Genomic DNA, 17,890 nt, shown 5'->3' with positions numbered 1-17,890 from the left:
AGATAAGCCTTCTTACTGTTACTCAGTGCTTGGTCTCCAATCTCTGTTACTTTGTACTGGCTGTCTTTAATAATTGGAATGCGCTATTTATTTTCACATTTGCCTATCACAATTTCTTGATTCATTGGAGACTCAGTTCAGATAATACCCCTTCTTCTTGAAATCTTTACAGATTTCCACTCTCCACCCTTACCCCCACTGTCTGTTTCTTCCCTCCTCGAACTACTTTGTATTCATTTTGTATATATTCTGTATAGATTTACATTTGTACATGTTGTCTTCACCAAGAGAATGTAAATTTGAAGGCTGGGATTGTTTCGCATTTGTCTTTGAGGCCCTAGAGCTTAGCATTGGGCCTGGTTCTTAGTAGGCACTTGATAATTGTTTCCTGATTGATTCATAGTTTACTAAAATGTCGTAGTATTCCATTATATTCATGTAACACACTTTGTCTAGCTATTCCCTAATTGTTTCTAAGTATTTGCCACTACAAAAAGTGCTTCTATAAATATTTTGCTATGTAATAGACCTTTTTAAAAATTATTATTATTTAAATTATTGATCTCTTTGAAGTATATACTTAGTAGGGGGATTTCTTTGTCAAGGGCTATTGACATTTTAATCACTTTCTTAGCATCATTCTAAACTGCTTTTCAGAATGCTTACACTAACCCACAAGTTATATAACAGTATATTAGCATGCTTAATTTTCAACATTGGTTATTTGATATCTTTTGTCATCTTTGCCTGTTTTCTGTGTTTGATTTTCAACCTTACAGGTTTTTTGGGGGTTTTATTTTATTTTTCAATTAACCTGCTTTTATTTTCTCGTCTTCTTTCCACTCCAATTTAAAATTAAAAAAGAAAAGCAAAAGCTTTGTAACAGATGCACAGTCAAGCAAAGTGAATTTTCACCTTGCCCATGTCCAAAAACATATGTGTCATTCTGCATCTTGAATCTGTCACCCCCTCTAAGGGAGTGGGTGACATAGATCTTCATTGGTCCTTTGGAATCATAATTGGTCATTGCATCAGTCAGTGGTCTTAAGTCTTTCAGATTTGTTTGTCTTTGCATTGTTGTTTAATTGTTCTCCTAGTTCTTCTCCCTTCGTGTCTCTTGATGTAATTCTTCCCACATTTCTCTAACCCCATCACTTTTATTTTTTACCCTACAATAGTATTTCATTACATTCATATACTATTATTTTTTAGCTATTCTTCAATTCATCAACAGCCCTTTAGTTTCCAGTCTTTGTTACTACAAAAAGGGCTGCTATAAATATTAAATATGTTTGTACATAAAGGCTTTTTCCTTTTTCTTTAATCTCTTTGGGCCATAGGCCTCGTAGTGATATTATTGTGATAAGGATTTGTCCAGTTTACTAACTGTTGGAGTATAGTTCCAAAGTCCTTTATAGAATGGTTGCACCAGTTCATGGTTCTACCAGCATTAATATGCCTGTTTGTTTTCCTGCAACCCTTTCAACATTTATTTTCCTTTTTGTCAGTTTTGCTAATTTGCTGTGTGTGTAGTGGATATGAAGTTAATTCTTCATAATAATGACAGTTCCTTTATTTTACATAGTACTTTAGGATTTGCCGAGTACTTTCTTCATAAGAACCCTAAAGTATAGGCTACACATATTACATCACTGGCATATGGGAGATCTCATTGATATGGGCATACTCTGCATCAGTACAGAATATACAGATTTCATCTTTGTCTTATCCACCTGTTTGATTCTTATTCTTCCATAGGAAATCTAGCTAACATACTAGGAAACTACCTCTAGATCTTTTTATGTTTTATTGATATCAACATAGTACATTGGTTGTCTGTTATCTCTTTTTCTTGGCATGTGACTCCAATCTTACATTTCTTTGATAATATGTTTTATGCCATGTCCAGTCCTTAGGTTACTTGTATAAGAGAATTTTAATTTGAAAAAATAAAAACTAACATAGTTGCATTTACAACAGACATTTACATATTTCCCAGTGGATAGGCAAAATCTGTAAGTACTCAGAGATATAGAACAAGTAATAGACACATTTAAATTTGCAGAATAAAGTTTGTAATATGTTTTGATGACCTAATAAAGTCTAATATATTCTATTTAAAAAGAGGAGTGGTCTCTTCCTCTGTAATAGTGGTACTGTATCATGCTCAGATTTATTTTTATGTATGCAGTTATCTGAATTATTTTGCACATTTATTTTATGTAAGCTGTCTTTAAATGTGTTTTTATGAATCATAAAACTTTTTCCCCCCACTCTTTGGTTCAACAAAAGAGTGACATCTTTCTTCCAAATTTGTCTATCCCTTATTTCTTCAGGGCTGTGGGCAGTACTCAGTTTCTAGACTTCTTTTTTCCTAATGATTTATCTTTTAGTTTATAAAAACTTGATTGTTCTTAGGTGGATTACCCAGTTTTAGAATCTTTGGTATTTATTCTTTTCTTTTTTCTCCCCTCTGCTATAGCCCATGTCCATGGCAATTGTTACAGTAAAGAAGCAATTGGGAGATGGACAGAGAAGTGAAATTTCAGGTCATTTCTTCATTTGCTATTTGGAAAGACAATAATGAAAAGCAGTCTTAAAACTAGTAGCTAAAATATTATTTTTGATTCTCTATATTTATCCTCTCCTAGCACTGATCATTGAGTTTTCTGATAAGAGCACACTGCCATGCACATAGATTGTGCTTAATAAATGTTTGTCAAATTGAGCTATAAAATAACTGTTGAAGAACCAATACATTATTATTATTATTATTATTTTACTTTTAGGTAAATGGCAAAAGGCTATTTAGCCACAAATTTCTAGGGCAGTCTTTCCTTTATTTTTTATTATGGTAATAGGGATGTAAAATTAATATATAGAGACAATTGATTCTCTTAATGTAGAAAATTTTAAAGTGGTAAATGATTTATTGCTCTGGAAAGTGCAAGAAAAAAAGATGAAGAGAATAATGGGACTGATAAAAGGGAAAGAAAGAAGCTGATTTATTACTTAGCTAATGATGGCTATAGCTAAGGAGAAGGTATATCTCTGATGTTGCTATAAGTAGTACATATGCTGCAGTAGTGTTAAGTGTTTATGAAATGCTGAGAAATGGAAAAGACAGTTACTTCAGGCAAAAAGTGAGTTACAATAAAAAGAAACCAAGAGTAGGAGAATATAGAAAACTTAAAAAGTAGAAGATAATAAGCCGGGATGTGATAGCAACAAACCAACTCCCAAAGGAGTTAGTTGAGGAAATGGACTGTCTCTAATTTCTATAATTCATGGCAGATACTTTGGAACAGGTTACATACGAGTTTTCTGGGAATGATTTACAGTGATGTCTTTTAAAATGCAGCAGGTCAGACTGGATGACCTAGGTGGTATTTTCTGACTCTTTCTGATTCCGTGATAGCTTGTGGCATTTTTTTCTATTTAGCACTAATGTACTTTTAGGATTATTTACTGGCAAATCCAACAAGAAGCTATTTTTTAATTTAATATTAGAGTTCTTTGATATATTATAATTTATCTGGTTATATGATAATGGGATCATTAATTTGTTCCAGTGTCATTTTTGGCTCATATGTTACATTGGCCAATAATGGTTTGTCTTTCACTGCAAAGGCATTCTTCTTATTTACCTTGTTCTGTTAAGATCACTGCTGTCCTTCCAGTCACCCAGAATCAACTGCACAGCATTCTTGATGCATACTTACCCCATATAGCCATTAAGGTGCCATATCCTTTCAATATAGTTCTCAAACATTTTTTTTTAATCAGTTATCTTCCACTTACATGGCCATCACTGTAGTTCAAGTTCTTATTACTTCTTGCCAGGAGTATTGCATTAGCTTCCTAACTGACTTCCATCAAATCTTTAAACTAACTGTCCAGTCCATCCTCTACCTCAGAGGTATCAAATTCCTGGCCTATAATACCAGATTAAAATGTAATTGGGAAATGCTTAACTAAATAAAGATACAATACAACATAGATAATGTTAATTTGTGATTTTTAAAGTCAGTATGTGGTACATTGGGAACTATTTCTATTTGAGTTTGATGCCACTGGTCTACATAGCCATCAAAGTCATTCCTAAAGAGCAGATCTGATTCTGTAGTGCCCTTTCCCAGCAAGCTCCATTGTCCCTCTATTATTTGTAGACTAAAATGCAGACTCTTCTGTTTGGTAGTTTTACTACAGCCTGCCTTTCCTGTTCTATATATGTAACTCGCCTTTACAGACTTCATTCTAGTTTTAATTGACTGTTTAGCTGTTCCTCTCATACAGTTTTCTATCTCCAGTATCCTAGTCTTTGCCTAGGCTGTGCTTCCATGTCTAGTATGCATTCCCTCATCACCCTTGTCTTGTAGAACCGCTAGCTTAAATGCCACCTCCTATCAATTGGTCAACATTTATCAATGCTTACTGTATGCCTGGCACTATATTAAATGCTGGGATTACAAAGAAAAAGCAAAAACTGCCCCTGCCCTCAAAGAGCTTACATTTTAATGGAGGGTAGATGGAAAGTAACCTTGATGAAAACGCACTAGCAGCCAGCCCATTGAAAGGTGCAAAGGGAGGGGGTGAAGTGTCTTGTGTAAGGAACAGCAAGTTCCTTACACAAGCAGGTTATTTTTTTGACAGCTTCATCCCCCAGGTGTTAGTGCCTCTTCCTTGAAATTAGTTTGTACCTACTTATACTTAGATGTTTATCTGTTTTCCCCAATAGCATGTAAGCTTCCTGAATGCAGGGACTCTTTTTTGTCTTTGCAGCCTCAGAACTCAGCACAGTTGCTGGCATATATAGGTGCTTAATAAATGCTTATTAGTGAAATTCCTTAGCTTGGTTTGGAACTGTAGCTTGCTGCTTATGACTGTGCTGCGTGTAAGCTGCAGAGAACAACTATAACCAATATTAGAATAATTTCTGTCTTTAAAAAAGAAGGTAAAACTGGTTTATTGCACTGAGTCTCCAAAGCATACAAAACCTTACTCCATTTTAAAAAAAGTTAATTTACAGTAATGCCTTGTTACACAACAACAACAACAACAATAGTATGGCTAATATTTATGACGTATTCCTGAGGAATCTTATGGCATGAATCCAATTAAGTTTTTTAGGAACAAGAATTAAGTCAGATTCATATTGCTTAGTTGTATTCTGTTATAATTATGCTAAGAACTTTGAGTGTTGTATAGATACTTTGTCATAATTCTCTTGAATTTAAAGAGTGGTTAGGTATATGTATTTTGTACACATTAAAATAGCAAAAAAGGGAAGTTGAAGTTAATCTACATATACCAACTTAGAGAACTGATCATTGAGTGAAGGTGTAATAAACATTTCTTGGATTCTGTTTTTTTTCTTTTTTTTTTTTTTGGTGAGGCAATTGAGGTTAAGTAACTTTCCCAGAGTCACACATCTAGTGAGTGTTATGTGTCTGAGGCTGGATTTGAACTCAGGTCCTCCTGACTCCAGGGCAGGTGCTCTATCCACTGCACCACCTAGCTGCCCCCTATTTCTTGAATTCTTGTACATTACTTATTGTACAATACTTGTACAATACTTACTTATTCATCCCAGGTCAGGGGAAAGTCTGTCTTAATGAAAAAACAAAATTATAGAACAAGTTTTGTAAGAAGTTCAGTTTTATCATTTTCTTCTAAAAAAATTATTTATTTATTTATTTTTTGTTTTCAACATTCACTTCCACAAGATTTTGAGTTCCAGATTTTCTCTCCATCTTGTCTCTCCCACCACCCCAAGACAGTATGCATTCTGAATACCCCTTCCCCTAATCTACCCTCCCTTCTATTCCCCCCCCCCATCTCTTATCTTCTTCCCCTTCTGTTTTCCTATATGGAAGGATATATTTCTCTACCCCATTGCCTGTATATCTTATTTCCCAGTTGCATGTGAAACAATTTTTAACATTTGTTTTTAAAACTTTGGGTTCCAAATTTTCTCCCTTCCTTCCTCCCCACCCACCCTCATTGAGAAGTCAAGCAACTGGATACAGGTTATACATGTGTAGTCATGTAAAACACTTCCATAGTAGTGATGTTGTTAAAAACTATGTTTCCCTTAATTCTCTCCTGCCCCCCATTTATCCTATTCTCTCTTTTGACTCTGTCCCTCCTCAGAATTATTTGCTTCTGATTACCCCCTCCTCCAATCTGCCCTCCCCTCTATTATCCCCTTGCTGTCTTATCCCTTTCCTCCCTATTTTCCTGTAGGGTAAGATAGATTTCCATACCCACTTGAGTATGTATGTTATTCCTTCCTTAAGCCAAATCCAAAGAGAATGAGATTCACTCATTCCCTCTCACCTTCCCCCACTTCCCTCCCATTGTAAAAGCCTTTTCTTGGCTGTTTTATATGAGATAATTTACCCCAATTTCCCTTTCCCTTTTTCTTTCTGCCAGTATAATCTCTCACCCCTTAATTTTATTCTCCAGGTATCACACATTCATCTTCAGTTCACCCTGTGCCATCTGTCTGTCTGTCTGTCTGTCTGTCTGTCTGTATATCATATAATGTTTTTTCCCTCCAACTATCCTAATACTGACAAAAGTCTCATGAGTTACAGATATTATCTTTCCATGTCGGAATGTAAACAGTTCAGCCTTATGATTTCATAATCATAAGTCCTTTATGATTTCTGTGTTTACCTCTTCATGCTTCTCTTGCGTCTTGTATTTGAAAGTAGAATTTTCTATTCAGCTCTGGTCTTTTTCATCAAGAATGCTTGAAAGTCCTCTATTTCACTGAATGTCCATTTTTTTTCCTCTGAAAGATTATACTCAATTTTGCTGGGTAGGTTGGCTGTAATCCTATCTGTTTTGACCTCTGGAATATTATATTCCAAGCCTTCTGGTCCCTTAATGTAGAAGCTGCTAAATCTCATGTTATCCTGATTGTGTTTCCACAATACTTGAATTGTTTTTCTGACTGCTTGCAATATTTTCTCCTTGACCTGGGAACTCTGGAATTTGGCTATAATATTCCTAAGAGTTTTCCTTTGAGGATCTCTTTCAGGAGGTGATCGGTGAATTCTTTCCATTTCTATTTTACCCTCTGATTCTAGAATATCAGGGCAGTTTTCCTTGATGATTTCTTGAAAGATGATGTCTAGGCTCTTTTTTTGATCATGGCTTTCAGATAGTCCAATAATTTTTAAGTTCTCTCTCCTGTATCTATTTTCCAGGTCAGTTGTTTTTCCAGTGAGATATTTCACATTGTTTTCTATTTTTTCATTCTTTTGAATTTACAATGTCTTGATTTCTCATAAAGTCAGTAGCTGCCGTTTGCTCCATTCTAATTTTTAAGGAAGTATTTTCTTCAGTGAGCTTTTGGACTTCCTTTTCCATTTGGCTAATTCTGCTTTTTAAGGCATTCTTGTCCTCATTGGCTTTTTGGACCTCTTTTGCCATTTGGGTTAAGCTGTTTTTTTAAGGTGTTATTTTCTTCAGTATTTGTTGGGTCTCCTTTAGCAAGCTGTTGACTAGTTTTTCATGATTTTCTTGCATCACTCATTTCTCTTCCTCTTCTTCTTTTACTTGCTTCAAAAAATCCTTTTTAAGCTCCTCCATGGCCTGTGACCAATTCATATGTTTCTTGGAGGCTTTGAATATAGGAGTTTTGACTTTGTTTTCTTCTTCTAGTTGTATGTTTTGGTCTTCTTTGTCACCAAAGACAGATTCTGTGATCTGACTTTTTTTTTTTGTGCAGTTTGCTCATGATCCCAGCCAGTTACTTGAGTTATAAACTCTTTGTTAAGGTAGGGTCTTCTTCCATTGTGGAGAATGTACTGTCCCAAACTTTGGGGGCTTTGTGCAGCTGTTTTCAGAGATACTGCTAGGGACCTGTACATTTTCAGTTCTTCCAAGGTGGTATGATCAAAAGCAAGGTGTTTACTCCTTTCCTGGCCTGTGCTCTGGTCTATGAATGACCACAAGCATTTTTTTCTGCCTTGGAACTGTAAGGAGGGTTCGCTCTCTACTGCCACTACAAGCTCTACCACGCCAGCACTCCTCCTTGCCCCAGGACTGCCCCTCAGAACTGTGACCCAGATACAAGCATGGGCAGAGCAAGAGAATCCTACCTCAACACCAGTAAAGAGATCCCTGCAATCCCCCTCTGATCAGCCACTCAATTCCCCTTTAGTCTGTGAGCCGAGAGCTTGGGAAGCAGCTGCCACCCCGGGGTTGCTCCATAACGGGGACTGGGACTGATCTCTCTCATAGTGGCCACAGCCCTTTTCTACTGACCTTCTAAGTTGTCTTTGGCATTTGTGGGTTGAAAAGTCTGGAAACCTCCACAGCTGCCTGTGATTGAGTCCCCTGACACCTGCTCCAGGTTCTCTGGGGCGTGGTCTTTGCCTTCTCTGCCTACACTGAATTGCATTCCTCTCGTGTCCTGGCACAATAGACCTTTCCAATCAACCATTCAGGTTGTATTGGGCTGGAAATATGTTTCACTCTGTCTTTTTGTGAGTTCTGCTGCTCTAGAATTTGTTTAGAGCCATTTTTATAGGTATTTGGGGGAGTTTGGGGGAGAGCTGAAACAAGTCACTGCTTTTACTCTGCCATCTTGACTCCCCCCCCCCCCAGTTTTATTATTTTCAATTCTGAATGTACTGGTGATAAGAGGTTAAATGTCTTAAGAGATTTTTTTTTAGGGTGGATTCATATTGAGAGGCATTATGGTATAATGAAAGGAGCACTGGATTTGGAACCAGGATATCCTGGGTTCTGCTGGGCTTCAGTTTTCTCATCTGTAAAATGAGGGTCATACTAGACTGACTTCTGAGCATACTTCCAGCTTATATTCTTATGACTGAATTATTAATAAGAATGTACATATTTTTTATACTAATGTCACATAGCCTGGATGTCATAGATGGGACTTAAACCCCAGTCATCTTGAGTCTCAGGGCAGCTATTTATCTAGTATACATGCTGCTTCTTGATAATAAGAATATTTCTAATTATAATTGAATGAATAGTTGTTATGTTTCTGATATTCATTGTTTTAAAATGACAAACATTGCAACAAATGTTTGCAATAAATTTTGAATTCAAATTGATGCTTTAATGGTGCTTGAAAACAGTTTATTATACTTTTATGGTTAAGTAGGCTTAAGATTTGCTGTTTATACTGTTAATTTGTTTGTGGAGTGTGTATGTATGATAGCAGGCCTCAGGCCAGAATTAATTAGTGGTGTCTAAATTTATAAACTTTCACTGTATTGTCATGTTTTCTCTCTTGGCTGCTTTCCCCATCCCCCAATGCAGGTAAGAGTATAAGTTTCTAGAGAGAAGAAAAATGAGATTTATTTAATCCAAATTTGAAACATCAGAACCAATTCTTTTTTCATGCATTAAATACTTCTAACTATCTATGCTTTCTTAGGGATAGTAGTATTGATTCTTTATTTTCATTCTTGATTATTTTGGTTCTCTCTAGACTGTTACTTCTTACAGTGAAGCTAAAATAAACTCATCAGTTGTTCTTTATTATTTACAGTAGTTGTATGCAATTTTTCTTTTCTTTTCTGTTGAGTATTGTCTTTTTTTTTTAAAGAGGGGACAGTTACATGCTAATTCTCGTTAGTTGTTGCACAGTCTCAATGAAGTGGAAAACTATACTTTTGAATTCAGCTGCCTAAATATGTGCCATGTTAGAATAGTAGTAATGTAGTCTTAATTTTTATGAATCTCTTCTCTACCACCCTCATTATATACTGATTAAAAACTTAGTCTAGCATCCCTCAGAGTACATTACTATGGGTAATAAAGTGGTCATTTTAGCCACTGTCTTTAGAAAATGATGACCATTAGAAACATTACTTTCTAATATAAAACATATTTAAAAATGCTTGTCAAATATGTTAACTATTTTGCAATGAAAAGTTGTATAATAGAAAATAGCTGTTATCTTTGTTTTGCAGTATTAATCTGCCAGTCTTATGATTACTGAAAACTACTATATGGATGAACAAAGCACTTGCAGTATTAATATCCCCTCATTTTTGTTTTGTATTTGCTATGTGTGTATGGCAAAATATATAAAATATTTATATTATGTATTGTGAAATGATTAAAATTGAAGCTATGACAGAAAATTATTCCCAAATATCTTATTACAGTATTGTTAGGATTTAAATAGTTTTTGGTTTGTCTTTGCATTGTGGTTTATTAATTATATAGCCATGTTTTCCATGCTAGCTAAAAGCAAATATGAAAGAGCCATAATCCTTTAGCTCATTGAAGAAGACATTGATTTTATTGATTTTTTTTTTATGGACAGAAACCTCAGTTTATATTTTGACTAATTGCTTATTAATGAAAATGAAATCAATAGATGTTATAAATACTCATTTATAGAAATGCTATATGATCCTTTTTTGAAAGTCATCTTTTAATAGGAAAAAATATCAGTTTCTGAACTTATAGAACTATTTTTTTACTTTCAGAAATGAGTGAGCTACCTGTAGAGAAGCAGTGGGACAGAGTGTATAGGGACTCAGTTCTAGTCTAGTCTCTACCACACACTAGCTTTGTGACCCTTAAGCCAACTACTTTACTTCTCAGTGATGGCAGGTTAACTTTTTAAGAATCTAAGTTGTTGAGAAGCTGCTAATCTCTTTTAGTAGAGGGAACAACTCACCAGGATTTCTTCACTTTGCAATGCCAATGCACATGTTTGAAAATGAAATACATAGTTATATCCATTAATTACTCTGACATTCATTTTGCACAGTAATCACCAATTATATTTCCTGTGTTGTAGAGTTCAATGACTACTTTCTACATAATATTTCTCTTACTTTGTAAACTGAGAATCTTTTTTCCTCTTTGGAACAGACAGTGTTTTTTATTTATTTATTTATTTATTTATTTATTTTTAGTTTTCAGCATTTACTTCCACAAGATTTTGAGTTCCAAATTTTCTCCCCATCTTGCTCCTCCCCCACCCCAAGATGGCATGCATTCTGAATATCCCTTCCCCTAGTCTGCCCTCCCTTCTATCTCTCCCCCCTTCTCTTATCCTCTTCCCCTTCTATTTTCCTGTAGGGTAGGATAGATTTCTGTACTCCATTTCCTGTATTTCTTATTTCCCAGTTGCATGTGAAAATATATTTTTTAAAAACATGTGTTTTTAAAACTTTGGGTTCCAAATTTTCTCCCTTCCTCCCTTCCCACCCACCCTCATTGAAAAGGCAAGCAACTCAATATAGGTTATACATGTGCAGTTATGCAAAACACTTCCATAGTAGTCATGTTGTGAAAAACTAACTCTATTTCCCTTAATCCTATTCCGCCTCCCTCATTTATTCTATTCTTTCTTTTGACCCTGTCTCTCCTCAGAAGTGTTTGCTTCAGATTACACCCTTTCCCAATCTGCCCTCCTCTCTATCATTCCCCTGCTCTCTTGGCCCCTTCTCCCCCTTTTTTCCTGTAGGGTAAAACAGATTGGAACAGACAGTGTTTTTCAAAGTTGTTGCCATGTTTGAAGTATATAAATGATGACAAGTATTACCTAGATAGAAACTCTCCTGAAAAGGAACCACAGTTGTTACTACCCTAGCCTCTCTTTGACCCCAAGTTATTTTCTGTCTTCAGGAAAATGTGGCCAGAAGATGTTAGCACTTCCACGTTGCTAATTCAAATTGAATTTCATGTGGAATGGGTTTTTTTTGGGGGGGGCATTGACATATTTCCTCATACTTTGTCTGGAACCACTACCATCGGCTGCTTTCTACAGACCTTCTTGTGATCTAAAGGCTTTGTGGTAATAACCAATTGCTTCTCTTTATGAGAAGTTTGCTGTTCCCTATTGCTCAGTGGCTGCCTCACCCACCTTGGGTGAAGACATTTACCCATCAGGAAGGCTACTGTAATTGAATAATATTCTTTGAAACTTCAGACCTAGAAAGAAGAAATGAGTTTGGGAAATATCACAAGCCTGGCATGGTAGTGATGGGGTACTTCAGTTATATTAATATATGCTGGGGTTTTTCTCCCTGTCAAAATCAGAGTGACTATTAGTTTCCTAGCTACCATAATGATAATTTCATCCTTTAAAAATGAAGCATAGATTTAAAATAATATGATATAGTTCTGGGCTTATTCAGAATGGCAGCAACAGAAAGAGGATTGATAGTCTTTAAAAATGGTGTTGCTTATTATTTTTCAACACGGGGTTTGGAGGAAATACACAATTTAAAAAAGTTAAGTTGCAAAAAGAAAATGGGCTCTGGAAAGGACTCACAATCACACATAGTTTTTTCCTCCTCATCTTCAACTGTACATATGTAGTAGAGTAATATTTATTTGGTAAAAGTAGCAATATTAAATGTCCTTTAATCCTAATATTAAGTAATTTCCTCAGTATGTCATAATGTTTAATTGTACTTGTGTAATATATAGGGAATAATTTTTCATTACCATTAATGTTATGACTTGGCAATGGTGACTATACAGTTAATTCTTTCAAGTAATAAATTACAATTCTAATTCTTTATTATTTTAAAACATAATCAAGATTTATTTTCCTTTTCAGACAAGAGTGCAACACTGCATCTGCTCTGTAGCCAGTGACCATTCTGTAGGACTTCTGAGTTTGAGAGAGAAAAAATGTATCATGTTGGCATCTCGTCATCTTTTTCCCATCCAAGTAATAAAGTGGAGGCCTTCAGATGATTACTTAGTGGTTGGCTGTTCAGATGGCTCTGTATATGTCTGGCAAATGGATACTGGTAAGATTAAGTAGAAAAAAATGGAATAGAAAATTATTTAAGTGTACTTGATATTTCAAGAAACATACTGAGTTCATAGTTTGAGTATGCTTTTAATATTAGAAAAGTCAGCTTTAGAGATGTAGAATTGCTTTCTTTTATTCCAGTTATTGGTACTTCTAAATGTTTTTGTCATCAACGAAGAGGAGAGACTGAATAGTAGAGTGGTGAGAGCACTTGACTAAAAGTCTCGGACCCTGGGTTTTATTCCCTGCTCTCCTGAGCACTATCTGGGTGACCTTGGATTAGTTGTTTCTCTTCTCTGGGTCTCAGTTTCCTCATTTCTGAAGAAGGGAGTTTGATGAAATGAGTTGAAGGCCCTTTCTAGCCTGAGGATTTAGGATATTATAATGCTAATAAATACTTAAGTATTTATTAAGTATACATACTTCTATTTTACTGTGCTTTAAAGAATACTATGGATAGTCTTTGCCTTTTAAGAGTTTCCATACTGATGAAAGAAACTGATGAGGACATAGGCAATAGACTAGTAGACTTGTAATTATTTGACAAAGACATATATAAAGTATGTTTAAGATGTTATGTGTATCAAGATTAGGAACTATTGGAGTCTCAGGCTCAGAAGGAAGTGATTTTTTTTGTTGTTGAGACCAGTTGAGAAATATTATGTGGAAGATATAGTTTTCAGGTTACTGAAAACATATTTAAAAATAACAAGATAGTAAACTTTTAAAGATTCAGTGCCTTGATTCAAAAACTTTATGAGGGTGTTTCATGTTATTATGAAAAACACTATGCTTATTTTGAATTAAGCAATATATATTCTTGGATTGGTTCAATGTGCTGAATCTTTGAAAGCCCATATGATCCTGTCTCTGCAAGCTTATTCACCTTACTGTTTTCTATACCTGCATTCTCATCACCTCTCTAGAACTCTCACCTAACCCATCAATTTCATATTCCATTATATTTCTTTTATGTACAATTATATTCTGATTTGGTTTTGTCCACATGTTTTATAACCCCTGCTAGACTGTGAACTATTTTCTCTAGTGCTTTTGCACATAATAGGTAGTTAGTAAATGTTTAATAAATTGAGGTTATTTGCGATTTGTGTATTCATAATTAGAAATGACGTTCGTGCTGAAAACTGCGGAGTTAATTATGAAGGAGTCTTATTCGTGTATTGTTATCAAAGGGAGCTCTGATGATAGTAATGAGAGATATAAGAAACTTTTAGATAGAAGAATGAGCATATTGAATTCATAGCTGATGTATTTTCAAAGAAAATGGAGTTATGGCTGTATAGAATTTGCTCAATTTAAGTTAAAGAAAAAATGGAAGAAATGGTATTTCCCCACATTTATTAAATATTTTTAACCTATTAAGCTATGTGAAATTGTGTAAATAAGAGCTTAAATTTGAATGTCAGTGAAAGCTGATTTTCTAGAATATTTGTAGAAGAAACATCTAATCCAAAACTTCATGGAATCTAGATGATGCTATTGTTATAATCATTATACAGTGATTGTACAATGGACTATAATTTAGATTATGTGCTATATAACATTGTGCTACATAATATTATATGCATATAATATTGTAATTTTCAGCTGCATTTTGACTGTCACTATAGATTCAAGTCAGTATTCAAGTATGCTAGGGAATTTCAAAATCAAGGTAAAAATGGAAAAACAAAATTATGTTTTGTATTTCAGCATTAGTAACAGATGTATGTTACCTTGTTTTTCCCCCCTGATGTTCAGTATTTCCAGATAGAAATGTAAGAGACCCAAGGGAGTAAGTAGGGGATATCTTGAAGGTTGTGACATTATTTATTTATTAAATGTATTTATTTATTAAATAAATAAAAAATGAAGCAAGATAAATCAGGCTGAGTCAAGGCTTGATGTCTGAAGTCTCCATAAACTCAGAATAGGTATTGGACCTTTGTTATTATTGCTTTGGGATAGCCATCCTCAGCAGTGATGTTCTTTCAGCCCCAAACGTCCTATTAATTGTTTATTCTTGTGTAATATATACCTATTTGAAATACATTGATATTTTTAGCTTAAAACATTTGGGGAAAAAAAGCACTTTATTTTCTAGTTATGTAGGATGTTTCACTTCCCCCCAGTGCCTTAATTTTTGTGGAAGAAATCAAAGGTTACTAATATGCAGTGCACCTATGGTTGGTAGTATAGAAGACAAAAACTTTTTATTCCTATTCTCATGTTATCTTTTGTCACCTCTAATGACATTAAAAAGCAAGATACAGAGGCATACATAGTTATTTCATCACATTTTCAAATACAAAAAAAATTGTCCTAGTCATCTGATAACGGACCACACTTGGCCAGATGAGCTTCATGCCTTCCTGCCGTTGGCCTGGGCAGCAGATAGCCTGTGTGTCTGCTTCTAAGCTGTCTGGGGTCAGCATTGTGATCCTGACTTATGTGAGCTAAGGTCAAGGCTTAATCTCTTATAATAGAGAACAACCTTAATATACATTAGGTAAGGCTATTTAGATATTTGTTCAATTTACCTTTTCACTAAACCATCCCTTAATAAATGAATTTGGGGGTTTTTGGAGCTGTGCTTTTTCTGTTCACTCTCAAAATACTTGGTGTTTTGAGAATCTTGATCTTTTCATCTATTTGCTTTTCCTGCCTAATTACCCATTTCAGGCTGGCATAGTCCCTGTTTTTTGGAGGACTCTGAAGTTGTAGAATCTAGCTCAGGGAATTGTAGGTATTTTTCCATTTTAAATTTGCTTGCCTGAATTTCTTAAGTGTTAATAGATTTTCCTTTGAAGTTTAAGTTGTGTAATTTCCTTTTTTGTTAAATTTAAATATTTAAAATAAATATTCTGTCACTCATTGGAATGAAAGCATCATAATCCAGGTTTCTATCAGGTGATATACATGTGATGTTTGAAAAGTTTCAGTGCAGTTTTAGCTTTAGTAGCTTTTGTGTGTATGTATTTCTACCTGTAGGTATATATGTATGTATATATGCATGTATGTGCAGATTATATTACACAGAATTATTGTATTTAATTTATTAAATGCCATGTCCAGGTCACCTTTATAGAAAGTTTAATGAAAATTGTCACTGTTAGCTATATTCTCACTGGCTGATTTTTATACCCATAGTTCCTGTAATGTTAACATAAATGACTTTTGTATATTTATGGCCATAACAACACACTTTGTCTTACTACTAATTCAGATTTCCTTGAAAAGCTGCTAAAAATGAATAGAAAGTGGTGAAAGAGAGCCTCTTATTTTAGTCCTGCCACTAAAAAAAAATAGACCTTCCAAAACTGAGTTAGGACGTAATGGTATTCATTTTTATTTCAAATCTGAAAGACTTCTGTTTTTTTGTCAGAAAATCTACCCTTAAGTTATTTTTACTTGAAGTTGGGGTTTTAGCTCAAAATAAGACCATTAAAAAAATATAATGGAGGGAAAGTACAAGTGAATAAATGAGGTGTATGTGTTTGAAAATTATACTCACAGGAAAGATTCAGTAACTTGAAACATTTGAAATGAACATAAACCATATGCACGAGACTCTGAGGACCACTTTCATGTATGAATTATGTTTATGTAACTTTCCCTTGCATCATTTGATTGTTGCTTTTCCCCTCAAAACTGAAATTACCTGCATGCAACAGGAGGTGGTGCTGCAGTTTAGTTCTTTTATTGTTAATGGCACATTTGAAATACCAAGTGTTTATTATCACATAGTTTATCCTTTTTTTTTCTGATGGTGTTTATTGAGAAAGGGATTGGATTTAATTGCATTTTTTTTCAAAAGACATTGAATTATTTTTTCTATATTCTTTGTCATTTACCCTTAAATTTAAATATAAGGATAACAGTTAACAGAAATTGTAGAAGCGTGTGAAATGTTTTGGGAAAGGTGCTGAGAAAGAGCTGTGGCCTAGGTCCAGGACAATGTTCAGTCAAGGTTAAAGCTGTGGTGAATGATTTCTTGGTTTTATGCACGTGGAAGATAACAGTTGTCTTAGCTGTTTTCTGTCCCTCTTCTCTTATCCCTCATATTGAGACAGTCACTAGTTCCTGTTGATTCTTCCTTCATATTTTTTTTCTCATATCCATCCTTTCCATTTCTCTTGCTAGCATTCTAGTTAAGGTCCATATATCCATGTTCCACATAAACTATCAAAGTAGTATCCTAAGTGATCTTGTTGCCTCCAGCCTATTTTATATCCTATCTTGTACTCTGCTGAGTTATTTCCCCCAAATACTGATTTAATCTTGTCACTCTCCTGTTTTAAAATATTCAATCTTCCATGTTGCTTATATGCTAAATTCTAAATTCTTTAGCCTGATTCATTCTGAGATTCTCCATGGTGTGTCTCCAACTTTCTAGCTGGTCATCACCACATTGTTTCCAGTTAACTGTTATTAAAAGGTACTATTATGGACATTTTTGTATATACAGGATCTTTCTGTTGACTTTTTTGGATTTGAAGTGTAAAAGTAGAGTAGTTTTAGTATGTATTTTAAAAAATTAATGACTTAGAACAATTTTCATATGGTTATTTATAGTTTGCAATTTTTCTTTGTGATGACTTTTATCTTTGTCCATTTTTATATTGGGGAATAATTCTTGATTTCATGGTTTTTTTTTAAATTCCTTCCATACTTTGGCTATTAGACTTTTATTGATTATATTTAATTATCTATATTTTTTCATGCTGATTATCTGAATTGATCCCTTTCCCTTCAACATATACAATAAGATTTTAAAATAAAATACAAATGGATATTATAAGAAATATTCCAAATATTTATTTTTAATGTCTCTGATACTATATTTTGAGGATTAAGAACTTAAAAAGATACATTGGCTATTTGTAGCAGGTACACATGTTTATTAGATTTATTATGTGTTTTTAGGGATATACCTGATTCAGCATCTTGAATCTAAAATCACCATAGTTTAGATTGTGGGACAGGTGAAATGGAGTGCAGAAAGGTCTGCTTGAAAACCAAAAGGTCATTTAAATGTCAGATGTTGTAATATAACTCTTGTGTGGTTTGTCACTGAATTGTAGATAGAATCAATGGTTACTTTATTTAAAT

General features: G+C 34.3%; 1 protein-coding gene across 2 annotated transcripts in view; it reads left to right on the top strand.

Moving 5' to 3' along the window:
* Positions 1–17,890, top strand: part of WDR7 (WD repeat domain 7) — a 462,409-nt gene that overhangs the window by 71,156 nt on the left and 373,363 nt on the right. For both annotated transcript variants that reach the window (XM_020994630.2, XM_020994621.2), the window contains exon 13: positions 12,578–12,773. In XM_020994630.2, coding sequence (XP_020850289.1) covers positions 12,578–12,773 — 196 coding nt within the window. The remainder of the gene's footprint in view (positions 1–12,577; positions 12,774–17,890) is intronic.

This window comes from Phascolarctos cinereus, unplaced genomic scaffold (genome assembly GCF_003287225.1).
Source record: "Phascolarctos cinereus isolate Bilbo 61053 unplaced genomic scaffold, phaCin_HiC Scaffold_4;HRSCAF=312, whole genome shotgun sequence".
Classification (NCBI taxonomy): Eukaryota; Metazoa; Chordata; class Mammalia; order Diprotodontia; family Phascolarctidae; genus Phascolarctos; species Phascolarctos cinereus.
This window is presented reverse-complemented; position numbering and strand designations above follow the sequence as displayed.